This window comes from Melopsittacus undulatus, chromosome 22 (genome assembly GCF_012275295.1).
Source record: "Melopsittacus undulatus isolate bMelUnd1 chromosome 22, bMelUnd1.mat.Z, whole genome shotgun sequence".
In the NCBI taxonomy this organism is placed as follows: domain Eukaryota; kingdom Metazoa; phylum Chordata; class Aves; order Psittaciformes; family Psittaculidae; genus Melopsittacus; species Melopsittacus undulatus.
Genome location: NC_047548.1, coordinates 1 through 14,205, shown reverse-complemented (window position 1 = coordinate 14,205; position 14,205 = coordinate 1). Strand labels below are relative to the sequence as shown.

Here is a 14,205-nt window from a genome sequence, read left to right as displayed (position 1 = left end):
GATTTTAAGGTAAAATGATGCTATGAGGGGAAAAATGTACGGGGAGGGGGGGAAGTGATGCCCTGAGGGAAACCCTCTGCTCTGGGGGGAAATCAGTGCCTCCGGCCGCTGTTTTGGGCTGAAATGGGGCAATCTGGGGAAAAACGACCCCCCCCAACCCACCTCCTGACCCCCCCCCCCCGCTCGGTGTGGGGGAGGGGTTAAATCCCCCATTTTGGGGCAAAACCCCCCGATTTCCGAGCTTCCCACCCCGCTCCCCCCTTACACCGCCCGCTTTTGGGGTCAAAACGCCCCTTTTCGGGGCATATCCCCGCCTCCCCCCCTTTTGGGACCGATCCTCCTCGTTTCGCCCCCCACCCCCACCCCATTTTGGGTCGAAAACCCCCAATTTTGGGTCAAAAAACCCAATTTTGGGTCGAAAACCCCCAATTTTGGGGCCATCCTCCCGCCCTTTACCTGACGCGTGAGGGGAAGGGGGGGGTGGGGGTGGGGAGCGGAGGGAGGGGTGAGCGCGCGCCCTCCACCACCGCCGCGTGACGCGCCGAGGCCACGCCCCCCCCTGCCGCAGGGGCGTGGCCAACGGGAGGCGGTGCCTGTGTCAGTCTGAGCGCTGATTGGGTGAGGGAACTTTGGGGGCGTGGCTTAGTGAAGGAGGCGTGCTGCGGTCCTAATGCACATCCCCTCCCGTTCCCCGATTCCCATTCCCCGTTCCCCATTCCCCACTTCAAGACGCGGAGCCATGTGCGTTCCATGGGCTTTATTCCTCTACAACCGGAGCCATCCCTCCCGTTAAAGCAGAGGCCTCCCCTGCTGCGTGGGCAGGATCCCGAACCTCCGCTTCAAGGCCAACCGGTGCCGGGAGAACTTGTCGTCTGGGGAGAACCGGGCGGGGTGTGCGGAGCGGGTGGGCTGCCCGCTGGGGGTCACCTTCTAGGGACGGAAGGAAGGGAAGGAGTGAGGCGGAGCCGGGACCGGTACCCCCGGAGCCCCCCCCCCCGTGTCCCGGCACCGGTACCCCCAGAGCCCCTCCCGGTTCCCAGTACCCCCGGACCCCCCCCGTGTCCCGGCCCCGGTACCTTCAGGGTGTACACGCGGTCCCCACGCTCATCTGTGTAGCACTGCAGGAACATGGCACCTCCGTCGCCTCCTCCGCCGCCGCGCAGAGTGTGATGGGATACGGGAGGGGCTCGAAAGGCACCACGGGAAGGGGCGCGGGGGGTGATGGGAAATGTAGTCCTGGAAAGCGTAGAGTGCGGAACTGGCCCTAGAGAGCGTCAAGATGGCGGCGCCCTTACCCAAGATGGCGGCGCCCTCTCCCAAGATGGCTTCGCCCTTTCCCAAGATGGCGGCGCCTTTCCCAAGTAGCGTCGCTCTCTCCCAAGATGGCGGCGCCCCTTCCCAAGATGGCGGCGCCCCTTCCCAAGATGGCGGCGCCCATAGGAACACGCTACAGTCACCATGGCAACCGCGCGTTCACTCTCTGCCCCCGGCCCCCAGGGCCGTTACCGTGGGCAACAAGGCCCCCCCCGGCCCTGGCCGCCCCACCGAGCTCCCCATTAGGCTCACTTACCAGGGATGGGCAAACGAGTGGGTGACAGTCAGCAAAGAGGCCCCACATAGCCAGGATGCCCATGGGAATCCTATTGGATGATGAGGATGAGGAGCAGGGAGGATGAGGAGCAGGGAGGATGAGGAGCAGGGAGGATGAGGAGCAGGGAGGATGAGGAGCAGGGAGGATGAGGAGCAGCAATCCGGTCCCCTTCCCTACTTGAGGCTCATTCCCCCTTTGCCTTGTAGGGAGCTGGAGCTGTGCTTCTCCATCTCCGAGGTGCCAGCGGTGGTGGTGCTGAAGCCAAACGGGGAGGTGATCGTCGGGAATGCCGTAGAGGAGATCCGGAGCATGGGCCCTGCTTGCTTCCAGAGCTGGCAGGAGGCTGCCGAGCTGGTGGACAGGAATTTCCTCCTGGCAGAGGATTGGGATAAGCGGAGCAGGAGAAGCATCACGGACCCCATTCGCCGCCTCAAGTACAAGCTGGACAAGAAGATGGAGGCAAAGAACAAGGAAAGGGAAGAGGAAGGTGAAGACTTGGAATAGGGGCTCCGAGAAGTGGCTGTGTGGGCTGATGCCCCTATCCAGCATCTCCAGGACAGCAACATCTGCATCCTCCTAGGACCTGGGGCAGTGAAAAGCTCACCCCAAGATCTTTGTCATTTATCTGCCAAAAACAAAAAGGGAGAAGAAAAATAACTGCAAAAGACCAGAATTTGGGGAATAACTCACTAAACAATTCAAAAAATGGGAATTCACAGAGCTATGGAACGGGGGGGGGGGAGGGGTGGGGTGGAAGGGACCTTCAAGCTCCTCCAGCTCCAACCCCTGCACCTTCCACTGGAGCAGCTTGCTCCAACCTGGCTTTGAGCACTGCCAGGGATGCGGCATCCAAACCTTCTCCATCCAACCCATCCCAGTGTCCCCAAGGAAGAGCAGGTTGAAGAGCAGGTTAAAGCCATTCCCATTTTCCTGCCTCTCCATCCCTCATCCCAAGCCCCTCTCCAGGTCTCCTGCATCCCCTTTAGGCACTGGACCTGCTCTAAGCTCTCCCCTTCAGGAGCCTTCTCCTCTGCAGGCTGGACCAGCCCAGCTCTCTCAGCCTGGCTGCAGAGCAGGGATGCTGAAGGCAGGCAGAGGCCACGCAGGGCTGGCTGGTTCCACTTGTTTTCTCCCTTCATCCTCCCTTTGTTCACCCAGCAAGTCCTACAGGGAAGAAATCCCCTCATCCAAATGCTCGGGAGGGACTTGGCTTGAGGCAGAGCAAGCCGGGTGCATCCTTGGGGATGCTCCATGCAGGGATGCAGGGTGAAAAGGCACCAAGACACCCAAAAGTGCTTTCAGGTGAGGGGTGCTGGAGGAGGGAGGCTGTGCACGGATGGGCACAAGTGGACCCCTACCTGAAAGGGGTTGCAAGGATGCTGGAGGGGGACCTGCATCTTGGATAGGACAAGGGGTGATGGGTTCAGACTGAAACAGGGAAGTTCAGGTTGGAGATAAGGAAGTTCTGCCCTGGGAGGGTGCTGGGACACTGGGATGGGTTGCCCAGGGAAGTGGTGGATGCCCCATCCAGGCAGTATTCAAGGTCAGAGCCTTGGGTACCATTGTCTAATGCGAAGCATCCCTGCCTATGGTTGGAACTAGATCATCTTCAGCTCCTTTCCAACCCAACCCATTCCATGATTCCATATTTAACAAGGCCTTTCACCAGCCCTCCCCATTTTGGTTTAACCTTATTCAATATTTAACCCTATTTATCATAATTTTCCTATTTTAACCCCCAAAGTTGCCTTTACCTTGCACCAGGGCCCCCTCCTGGCTCTTCGGCCCTGAGCCCACAGGGCCGTTTGCATCCAAAAAATTCACTCTATTTTAGTTACAATTCAATCAAATGTGTGATTTAAAGTGGGAAACAAGCTTTTAATATCCTTGCAGCTCCTACTTAGTCTGATTCTGAAGGGCTTTTAGCACCTGGTAGTTGTAGCAACCCTGAGGAGCCCTAGAGCACGCAAACACACAAACTAGCTTCCAAATGCATTTTGAGACCCATCAATAGAAGTTATGTTTGCAAATATACATAGAAACACTTAAACATGTTCAGCTACTGCTTTAAACAGTAAAGTCTTATCAGTAAAAGTAGTAAGGCTCAACACTTACCTTGGTTTAGCTGCATTACAGATGACTGCTTGAGGCTGGCTGAAGCTCCTGGTAATGGATTTTGAATGCAGTTCTCTTTCTCCACCTCCTGTTTCAGAAGCCTCTTACTCTCTTTCCATGTACATCTTCCCATGTCTCTCCAATTAGCCAGTTAACTCAGTCAAACTGGGAGTTGTGTCAGCCTCAGCAAGACTCTCCCCACAAGCTTGATATGAAACATTGCAATTAAAAGCCATTTCCGAGTCCAATCACACATATAGGGCACACCAATCACACATATAGGGCACACCAGCCCCACATACTTTGCCTTGCAGTGGTACTTCTGTGGCAGCACTTCATGGCACTTGGAACAAGAGCAGACCAGGCCACCTCTGGGCTCCCACAGCAGGAGAAGAGACCTCTGCCAGCCTAGGCCCAAGTTCAAGGTACCCAAGAAGAGAAGGTCCAGCAGCAGCCAAGCCCAGCCTGGAGTCTATCAGGCTTGTGAACAAGCAGCAATCCAGTCCACAAGTCACCATCAGGTCCAGCAATTGCCAAGCTGCTCTGTAGTCATAGAGAAGGTTAAACCAGGCGGTCAGTCTGAAGTCCAGATTAAGAATCTTCACAGGCAGGGACAGGGCTGAAAAACAGCATTCCTCCGGCAAAGCTCTATGAAAGAACTTAGGCTCAGAGCTGGGTTTAAATAGGGCTCCTGGGTGTGGTCTGGTGCACAGGTGAGGCTGTTTAGGGTCATTAAGGCTTACTAATGCCCTCAGTGCCTTAAGGGGGCACCTGAGAGTAATGGAACATTCTAGTTCTATCCGCAGGGCCCACAGAGTGAGGTGTGATTGCAGTGTTGGGATGGGGTTTGTTCCATGTGTTAGCTGGTTGGTCTTCCTCACCTACCCCAGAAACATCCTATCAAATGAATGTTCTGTGTATAAGACACAACCACAACCACTTCATTTGTGCGGGATTCAGTAAATCCTATTGGAGACCTTATGATTCTGTTCAGTTCTGGGAGACATTGGAAGAGTGGGTCCATAAACACAACCCTCAGCAAGGCACACACCATTCTGAATGGGTACTTCCTAATAGCCCCTGTACTGTTTATTCCCCATTAATTTCACCCTACAAGGAAGTAGTGTGTTCACTTTCCATTCAGATCTGAAGAGAAATTTAAGACAGGATTTTTATGCTACCCATTCCTTACTAGTTTCAAACTGTTTTTGGTGACTTCCCAAATATTTATGGTCATTTCTGTCCTGTTTTAAGCTGCTCTTGCTCTTGTTGCCCACGGCAATGGCCCTGGGGGCCGGGGGCAGAGAGTGAGGGGCGGGCGGGGGGCAGCGTTGCGAAGCCAGGCGTGCACTGAACAGGCACAGCACCAGTACCCCCTCCTGGCCCTCCGGCCCCGGGCGCGGGGGCCCGGCGTTCGGGTGGGTTGGCAGGGCGCCCGGGCCCGGGCGGCCGGGGCCGGGGGGGGCCTTGTTGCCCACGGCAACGGCCATGGGGGCCGGGGGCAGAGAGTGAGGTGCGGGCGGGGGGCAGCGTTGCGAAGCCAGGCGTGCGCTGAACAGGCGCAGCACCAGTACCCCCTCCTGGCCCTCCGGCCCCGGGGGCCCGGCGTTCGGGCGGGTTGGCAGGGCGCCCGGGCCCGGGCGGCCGGGGCCGGGGGGGGCCTTGTTGCCCACGGCAACGGCCCTGGGGGCCGGGGGCAGAGAGTGAGGGGCGGGCGGGGGGCAGCGTTGCGAAGCCAGGCGTGCGCTGAACAGGCGCAGCACCAGTACCCCCTTTTGGCCCTGCGGCCCAGGGCGCGGGGGCCCGGCGTTCGGGCGGGTTGGCAGGGCGCCCGGGCCCGGGCGGCCGGGGCCGGGGGGGGGCCTTGTTGCCCACGGCAACGGCCCTGGGGGCCGGGAGCAGAGAGTGAGGTGCGGGCGGGGGGCAGCGTTGCGAAGCCAGGCGTGCGCTGAACAGGCGCAGCACCAGTGCCCCCTCCTGGCCCTCCTGTCCCCGGGCGCGGGGGCCCGGCGTTCGGGCGGGTTGGCAGGGCGCCCGGGCCCGGGCGGCCGGGGCCGGGGGGGGCCTTGTTGCCCACGGCAACGGCCCTGGGGGCCGGGGGCAGAGAGTGAGGGGCGGGCGGGGGGCAGCGTTGCGAAGCCAGGCGTGCGCTGAACAGGCGCAGCACCAGTACCCCCTCCTGGCCCTCCGGCCCCGGGCGCGGGGGCCCGGCGTTCGGGCGGGTTGGCAGGGCGCCCGGGCCCGGGCGGCCGGGCCCGGGGGGGGCCTTGTTGCCCACGGCAACGGCCCTGGTGGCCGGGGGCAGAGAGTGAGGGGCGGATGGGGGGCAGCGTTGCGAAGCCAGGCGTGCGCTGTACAGGCGCAGCACCAGTACCCCCTCCTGGCCCTGCGGCCCCGGGCGCGGGGGCCCGGCGTTCGGGCGGGTTGGCAGGGCGCTCGGGCCCGGGCGACCGGGGCCGGGGGGGGCCTTGTTGCCCACGGCAACGGCCCTGGGGGCCGGGGGCAGAGAGTGAGGGGCGGGCGGGGGGCAGCGTTGCGAAGCCAGGCGTGCGCTGAACAGGCGCAGCACCAGTACCCCCTCCTGGCCCTCCGGCCCCGGGCGCGGGGGCCCGGCGTTCGGGCGGGTTGGCAGGGCGCCCGGGCCCGGGCGGCCGGGGCCGGGGGGGGCCTTGTTGCCCACGGCAACGGCCCTGGGGGCCGGGGGCAGAGAGTGAGGGGCGGGCGGGGGGCAGCGTTGCGAAGCCAGGCGTGCGCTGAACAGGCGCAGCACCAGTACCCCCTCCTGGCCCTTTGGTCCCCGGGCGCGGGGGCCCGGCGTTCGGGCGGGTTGGCAGGTCACCCGGGGGGGCCGGGGCCGGGGGGGGCCTTGTTGCCCACGGCAACGGCCCTGGGGGCCGGGGGCAGAGAGTGAGGGGCGGGCGGGGGGCAGCGTTGCGAAGCCAGGCGTGCGCTGAACAGGCGCAGCACCAGTACCCCCTTTTGGCCCTCCGGCCCAGGGCGCGGGGGCCCGGCGTTCGGGCGGGTTGGCAGGGCGCCCGGGCCCGGGCGGCCGGGGCCGGGGGGGGCCTTGTTGCCCACGGCAACGGCCCTGGGGGCCGGGGGCAGAGAGTGAGGGGCGGGCGGGGGGCAGCGTTGCGAAGCCAGGCGTGCGCTGAACAGGCGCAGCACCAGTACCCCCTCCTGGCCCTCCGGCCCCGGGCGCGGGGGCCCGGCGTTCGGGCCTGGTTGGCAGGGCTCCCGTGCCTGGGCGGCCGGGGCCAGGGGGGGGCCTTGTTGCCCACGGCAACGGCCCTGGGGGCCGGGGGCAGAGAGTGAGGGGCGGGCGGGGGGCAGCGTTGCGAAGCCAGGCGTGCGCTTAACAGGCGCAGCGCCAGTAACCCCTCCTGGCCCTCCGGCCCCGGGCGCGGGGCCCCAGGCGTTCGGGCGGGTTGGCAGGGCGCCCGGGCCCTGGGCGGCCGGGGCCGGGGGGCGCCTTGTTGCCCACGGCAACGGCCCTGGGGGCCGGGGGCAGAGAGTGAGGGGCGGGCGGGGGGCAGCGTTGCGAAGCCAGGCGTGCGCTGAACAGGCGCAGCACCAGTACCCCCTCCTTGGCCCTCCGGCCCCGGGCGCGGGGGGCCCGGTGTTCGGGCGGGTTGGCAGGGCCCCCGGGCCCGGGCGGCCGGGGCCGGGGGGGGCCTTGTTGCCCACGGCAACGGCCCTGGGGGCCGGGGGCAGAGAGTGAGGGGCGGGCGGGGGGCAGCGTTGCGAAGCCAGGCGTGCGCTGAACAGGCGCAGCACCAGTACCCCCTCCTGGCCCTCCGGCCCCGGGCGCGGGGGCCCGGCGTTCGGGCGGGTTGGCAGGGCGCCCGGGCCCGGGCGGCCGGGGCCGGGGGGGGCCTTGTTGCCCACGGCAACGGCCCTGGGGAGCCAGGGGCAGAGAGTGAGGGGCGGGCGGGGGGCAGCGTTGCGAAGCCAGGCGTGCGCTGAACAGGCGCAGCACCAGTACCCCCTCCTGGCCCTCCGGCCCCGGGCGCGGGGGCCCGGCGTTCGGGCGGGTTGGCAGGGCGCCCGGGCCCGGGCGGCCGGGGCCGGGGGGGGCCTTGTTGCCCACGGCAACGGCCCTGGGGGCCGGGGGCAGAGAGTGAGGGGCGGGCGGGGGGCAGCGTTGCGAAGCCAGGCGTGCGCTGAACAGGCGCAGCACCAGTACCCCCTCCTGGCCCTCCGGCCCCGGGCGCGGGGGCCCGGCGTTCGGGCGGGTTGGCAGGGCGCCCGGGCCCGGGCGGCCGGGGCCGGGGGGGGCCTTGTTGCCCACGGCAACGGCCCTGGGGGCCGGGGGCAGAGAGTGAGGGGCGGGAGGGGGGGCAGCGTTGCGAAGCCAGGCGTGCGCTGTAACAGGCGCAGCACCAGTACCCCCTCCTGGCCCTCCGGCCCCGGGCGCGGGGGCCCGGCGTTCGGGCGGGTTGGCAGGGCGCCCGGGCCCGGGCGGCCGGGGCCGGGGGGGGCCTTGTTGCCCACGGCAACGGCCCTGGGGTCCGGGGGCAGAGAGTGAGGGGCGGGCGGGGGGCAGCGTTGCGAAGCCAGGCGTGCGCTGAACAGGCGCAGCACCAGTACCCCCTCCTGGCCCTCCGGCCCCGGGCGCGGGGGCCCGGCGTTCGGGCGGGTTGGCAGGGCGCCCGGGCCCGGGCGGCCGGGGCCGGGGGGGGCCTTGTTGCCCACGGCAACGGGCCCTGGGGGCCGGGGGCAGAGAGTGAGGGGCGGGCAGGGGGGCAGCGTTGCGAAGCCAGGCGTGCGCTGAACAGGCGCAGCACCAGTACCCCCTCCTGGCCCTCCGGCCCCGGGCGCGGGGGCCCGGCGTTCGGGCGGGTTGGCAGGGCGCCCGGGACCGGGCGGCCGGGGCCGGGGGGGGCCTTGTTGCCCACGGCAACGGCCCTGGGGGCCGGGGGCAGAGAGTGAGGGGCGGGCGGGGGGCAGCGTTGCGAAGCCAGGCGTGCGCTGAACAGGCGCAGCACCAGTACCCCCTCCTGGCCCTCCGGCCCCGGGCGCGGGGGCCCGGCGTTCGGGCGGGTTGGCAGGGCGCCCGGGCCCGGGCGGCCGGGGCCGGGGGGGGCCTTGTTGCCCACGGCAACGGCCCTGGGGGCCGGGGGCAGAGAGTGAGGGGCGGGCGGGGGGCAGCGTTGCGAAGCCAGGCGTGCGCTGAACAGGCGCAGCACCAGTACCCCCTCCTGGCCCTCCGGCCCCGGGCGCGGGGGCCCGGCGTTCGGGAAGGGTTGGCAGGGCGCCCGGGCCCGGGCGGCCGGGGCCGGGGGGGGCCTTGTTGCCCACGGCAACGGCCCTGGGGGCCGGGGGCAGAGAGTGAGGGGCGGGCGGGGGGCAGCGTTGCGAAGCCAGGCGTGCGCTGAACAGGCGCAGCACCAGTACCCCCTCCTGGCCCTCCGGACCCGGGCGCGGGGGCCCGGCGTTCGGGCGGGTTGGCAGGGCGCCCGGGCCCGGGCGGCCGGGGCCGGGGGGGGCCTTGTTGCCCACGGCAACGGCCCTGGGGGCCGGGGGCAGAGAGTGAGGGGCGGGCCGGGGGGCAGCGTTGCGAAGCCAGGCGTGCGCTGAACAGGCGCAGCACCAGTACCCCCTCCTGGCCCTCCGGCCCCGGGCGCGGGGGCCCGGCGTTCGGGCGGGTTGGCAGGGCGCCCGGGCCCGGGCGGCCGGGGCCGGGGGGGGGCCTTGTTGCCCACGGCAACGGCCCTGGGGGCCGGGGGCAGAGAGTGAGGGGCGGGCGGGGGGCATCGTTGCGAAGCCAGGCGTGCGCTGAACAGGCGCAGCACCAGTACCCCCTCCTGGCCCTCCGGCCCCGGGCGCGGGGGCCCGGCGTTCGGGCGGGTTGGCAGGGCGCCCGGGCCCGGGCGGCCGGGGCCGGGGGGGGCCTTGTTGCCCACGGCAACGGTCCCTGGGGGCCGGGGGCAGAGAGTGAGGGGCGGGCGGGGGGCAGCGTTGCGAAGCCAGGCGTGCGCTGAACAGGCGCAGCACCAGTACCCCCTCCTGGCCCTCCGGCCCCGGGCGCGGGGGCCCGGCGTTCGGGCGGGTTGGCAGGGCGCCCGGGCCCGGGCGGCCGGGGCCGGGGGGGGCCTTGTTGCCCACGGCAACGGCCCTGGGGGCCGGGGGCAGAGAGTGAGGGGCGGGCGGGGGGCAGCGTTGCGAAGCCAGGCGTGCGCTGAACAGGCGCAGCACCAGTACCCCCTCCTTAGCCCTCCGGCCCAGGGCGCGGGGGCCCGGCGTTCGGGCGGGTTGGCAGGGCGCCCGGGCCCAGGCGGCCGGGGCCGGGGGGGGGCCTTGTTGCCACGGCAACGGCCCTGGGGGCCGGGGGCAGAGAGTGAGGGGCGGGCGGGGGGCAGCGTTGCGAAGCCAGGCGTGCGCTGAACAGGCGCAGCACCAGTACCCCCTCCTGGCCCTCCGGCCCCGGGCGCGGGGGCCCGGCGTTCGGGCGGGTTGGCAGGGCGCCCGGGCCCGGGCGGCCGGGGCCGGGGGGGGCCTTGTTGCCCACGGCAACGGCCCTGGGGGCCGGGGGCAGAGAGTGAGGGGCGGGCGGGGGGCAGCGTTGCGAAGCCAGGCGTGCGCTGAACAGGCGCAGCACCAGTACCCCCTCCTGGCCCTCCGGCCCCGGGCGCGGGGGCCCGGCGTTCGGGCGGGTTGGCAGGGCGCCCGGGCCCGGGCGGCCGGGGCCGGGGGGGGCCTTGTTGCCCACGGCAACGGCCCTGGGGGCCGGGGGCAGAGAGTGAGGGGCGGGCGGGGGGCAGCGTTGCGAAGCCAGGCGTGCGCTGAACAGGCGCAGCACCAGTACCCCCTCCTGGCCCTCCGGCCCCGGGCGCGGGGGCCCGGCGTTCGGGCGGGTTGGCAGGGCGCCCGGGCCCGGGCGGCCGGGGCCGGGGGGGGCCTTGTTGCCCACGGCAACGGCCCTGGGGGCCGGGGGCAGAGAGTGAGGGGCGGGCGGGGGGCAGCGTTGCGAAGCCAGGCGTGCGCTGAACAGGCGCAGCACCAGTACCCCCTCCTGGCCCTCCGGCCCCGGGCGCGGGGGCCCGGCGTTCGGGCGGGTTGGCAGGGCGCCCGGGCCCGGGCGGCCGGGGCCGGGGGGGGCCTTGTTGCCCACGGCAACGGCCCTGGGGGCCGGGGGCAGAGAGTGAGGGGCGGGCGGGGGGCAGCGTTGCGAAGCCAGGCGTGCGCTGAACAGGCGCAGCACCAGTACCCCCTCCTGGCCCTCCGGCCCCGGGCGCGGGGGCCCGGCGTTCGGGCGGGTTGGCAGGGCGCCCGGGCCCGGGCGGCCGGGGCCGGGGGGGGCCTTGTTGCCCACGGCAACGGCCCTGGGGGCCGGGGGCAGAGAGTGAGGGGCGGGCGGGGGGCAGCGTTGCGAAGCCAGGCGTGCGCTGAACAGGCGCAGCACCAGTACCCCCTCCTGGCCCTCCGGCCCCGGGCGCGGGGGCCCGGCGTTCGGGCGGGTTGGCAGGGCGCCCGGGCCCGGGCGGCCGGGGCCGGGGGGGGCCTTGTTGCCCACGGCAACGGCCCTGGGGGCCGGGGGCAGAGAGTGAGGGGCGGGCGGGGGGCAGCGTTGCGAAGCCAGGCGTGCGCTGAACAGGCGCAGCACCAGTACCCCCTCCTGGCCCTCCGGCCCCGGGCGCGGGGGCCCGGCGTTCGGGCGGGTTGGCAGGGCGCCCGGGCCCGGGCGGCCGGGGCCGGGGGGGGCCTTGTTGCCCACGGCAACGGCCCTGGGGGCCGGGGGCAGAGAGTGAGGGGCGGGCGGGGGGCAGCGTTGCGAAGCCAGGCGTGCGCTGAACAGGCGCAGCACCAGTACCCCCTCCTGGCCCTCCGGCCCCGGGCGCGGGGGCCCGGCGTTCGGGCGGGTTGGCAGGGCGCCCGGGCCCGGGCGGCCGGGGCCGGGGGGGGCCTTGTTGCCCACGGCAACGGCCCTGGGGGCCGGGGGCAGAGAGTGAGGGGCGGGCGGGGGGCAGCGTTGCGAAGCCAGGCGTGCGCTGAACAGGCGCAGCACCAGTACCCCCTCCTGGCCCTCCGGCCCCGGGCGCGGGGGCCCGGCGTTCGGGCGGGTTGGCAGGGCGCCCGGGCCCGGGCGGCCGGGGCCGGGGGGGGCCTTGTTGCCCACGGCAACGGCCCTGGGGGCCGGGGGCAGAGAGTGAGGGGCGGGCGGGGGGCAGCGTTGCGAAGCCAGGCGTGCGCTGAACAGGCGCAGCACCAGTACCCCCTCCTGGCCCTCCGGCCCCGGGCGCGGGGGCCCGGCGTTCGGGCGGGTTGGCAGGGCGCCCGGGCCCGGGCGGCCGGGGCCGGGGGGGGCCTTGTTGCCCACGGCAACGGCCCTGGGGGCCGGGGGCAGAGAGTGAGGGGCGGGCGGGGGGCAGCGTTGCGAAGCCAGGCGTGCGCTGAACAGGCGCAGCACCAGTACCCCCTCCTGGCCCTCCGGCCCCGGGCGCGGGGGCCCGGCGTTCGGGCGGGTTGGCAGGGCGCCCGGGCCCGGGCGGCCGGGGCCGGGGGGGGCCTTGTTGCCCACGGCAACGGCCCTGGGGGCCGGGGGCAGAGAGTGAGGGGCGGGCGGGGGGCAGCGTTGCGAAGCCAGGCGTGCGCTGAACAGGCGCAGCACCAGTACCCCCTCCTGGCCCTTCCGGCCCCGGGCGCGGGGGCCCGGCGTTCGGGCGGGTTGGCAGGGCGCCCGGGCCCGGGCGGCCGGGGCCGGGGGGGGCCTTGTTGCCCACGGCAACGGCCCTGGGGGCCGGGGGCAGAGAGTGAGGGGCGGGCGGGGGGCAGCGTTGCGAAGCCAGGCGTGCGCTGAACAGGCGCAGCACCAGTACCCCCTCCTGGCCCTCCGGCCCCGGGCGCGGGGGCCCGGCGTTCGGGCGGGTTGGCAGGGCGCCCGGGCCCGGGCGGCCGGGGCCGGGGGGGGCCTTGTTGCCCACGGCAACGGCCCTGGGGGCCGGGGGCAGAGAGTGAGGGGCGGGCGGGGGGCAGCGTTGCGAAGCCAGGCGTGCGCTGAACAGGCGCAGCACCAGTACCCCCTCCTGGCCCTCCGGCCCCGGGCGCGGGGGCCCGGCGGTCGGGCGGGTTGGCAGGGCGCCCGGGCCCGGGCGGCCGGGGCCGGGGGGGGCCTTGTTGCCCACGGCAACGGCCCTGGGGGCCGGGGGCAGAGAGTGAGGGGCGGGCGGGGGGCAGCGTTGCGAAGCCAGGCGTGCGCTGAACAGGCGCAGCACCAGTACCCCCTCCTGGCCCTCCGGCCCCGGGCGCGGGGGCCCGGCGTTCGGGCGGGTTGGCAGGGCGCCGGGCCCGGGCGGCCGGGGCCGGGGGGGGCCTTGTTGCCCACGGCAACGGCCCTGGGGGCCGGGGGCAGAGAGTGAGGGGCGGGCGGGGGGCAGCGTTGCGAAGCCAGGCGTGCGCTGAACAGGCGCAGCACCAGTACCCCCTCCTTGGCCCTCCGGCCCCGGGCGCGGGGGCCCGGCGTTCGGGCGGGTTGGCAGGGCGCCCGGGCCCGGGCGGCCGGGGCCGGGGGGGGCCTTGTTGCCCACGGCAACGGCCCTGGGGGCCGGGGGCAGAGAGTGAGGGGCGGGCGGGGGGCAGCGTTGCGAAGCCAGGCGTGCGCTGAACAGGCGCAGCACCAGTACCCCCTCCTGGCCCTCCGGCCCCGGGCGCGGGGGCCCGGCGTTCGGGCGGGTTGGCAGGGCGCCCGGGCCCGGGCGGCCGGGGCCGGGGGGGGCCTTGTTGCCCACGGCAACGGCCCTGGGGGCCGGGGGCAGAGAGTGAGGGGCGGGCGGGGGGCAGCGTTGCGAAGCCAGGCGTGCGCTGAACAGGCGCAGCACCAGTACCCCCTCCTGGCCCTCCGGCCCCGGGCGCGGGGGCCCGGCGTTCGGGCGGGTTGGCAGGGCGCCCGGGCCCGGGCGGCCGGGGCCGGGGGGGGCCTTGGTGCCCACGGCAACGGCCCTGGGGGCCGGGGGCAGAGAGTGAGGGGCGGGCGGGGGGCAGCGTTGCGAAGCCAGGCGTGCGCTGAACAGGCGCAGCACCAGTACCCCCTCCTGGCCCTCCGGCCCCGGGCGCGGGGGCCCGGCGTTCGGGCGGGTTGGCAGGGCGCCCGGGCCCGGGCGGCCGGGGCCGGGGGGGGCCTTGTTGCCCACGGCAACGGCCCGGGGGGCCGGGGGCAGAGAGTGAGGGGCGGGCGGGGGGCAGCGTTGCGAAGCCAGGCGTGCGCTGAACAGGCGCAGCACCAGTACCCCCTCCTGGCCCTCCGGCCCCGGGCGCGGGGGCCCGGCGTTCGGGCGGGTTGGCAGGGCGCCCGGGCCCGGGCGGCCGGGGCCGGGGGGGGGCCTTGTTGCCCACGGCAACGGCCCTGGGGGCCGGGGGCAGAGAGTGAGGGGCGGGCGGGGGGCAGCGTTGCGAAGCCAGGCGTGCGCTGAACAGGCGCAGCACCAGTACCCCCTCCTGGCCCTCCGGCCCCGGGCGCGGGGGCCCGGCGTTCGGGCGGGTTGGCAGGGCGCCCGGGCCCG

At 72.0% G+C, this 14,205-nt stretch overlaps 1 protein-coding gene and 1 long non-coding RNA gene across 2 annotated transcripts; both read right to left on the bottom strand.

Annotated features, from left to right (window-relative positions):
• Positions 1-742: 742 nt before the first annotated feature.
• On the bottom strand, positions 743-1,202 carry NOP10 (NOP10 ribonucleoprotein). Its single transcript, XM_005139824.3, has 2 exons — positions 1,077-1,202; positions 743-930 (listed from the first exon to the last, which is right to left on the bottom strand). The coding sequence occupies exons 1-2, from the start codon at positions 1,128-1,130 to the stop codon at positions 790-792; spliced, it is 195 nt and encodes a 64-aa protein (XP_005139881.1). The 5' UTR covers positions 1,131-1,202; the 3' UTR covers positions 743-789.
• Positions 1,203-3,443: 2,241 nt separating this feature from the next.
• On the bottom strand, positions 3,444-4,450 carry LOC117437446 (uncharacterized). The gene is made up of 2 exons (XR_004550451.1): positions 4,009-4,450; positions 3,444-3,911 (listed from the first exon to the last, which is right to left on the bottom strand). It is a non-coding gene; the product is annotated as an uncharacterized lncRNA (long non-coding RNA).
• Positions 4,451-14,205: the final 9,755 nt, after the last annotated feature.

Coding starts and splice junctions, on each gene's coding strand:
- NOP10 (XM_005139824.3), bottom strand. CDS start 1,130: ATGTTCCTGCAGTGCTACACAGATGAGCGTGGGGACCGCGTGTACACC. Junction 931..1,076: donor ACCGCGTGTACACCCTGAAG/GTACCGGGGCCG, acceptor TTCCGTCCCTAG/AAGGTGACCCCCAGCGGGCA.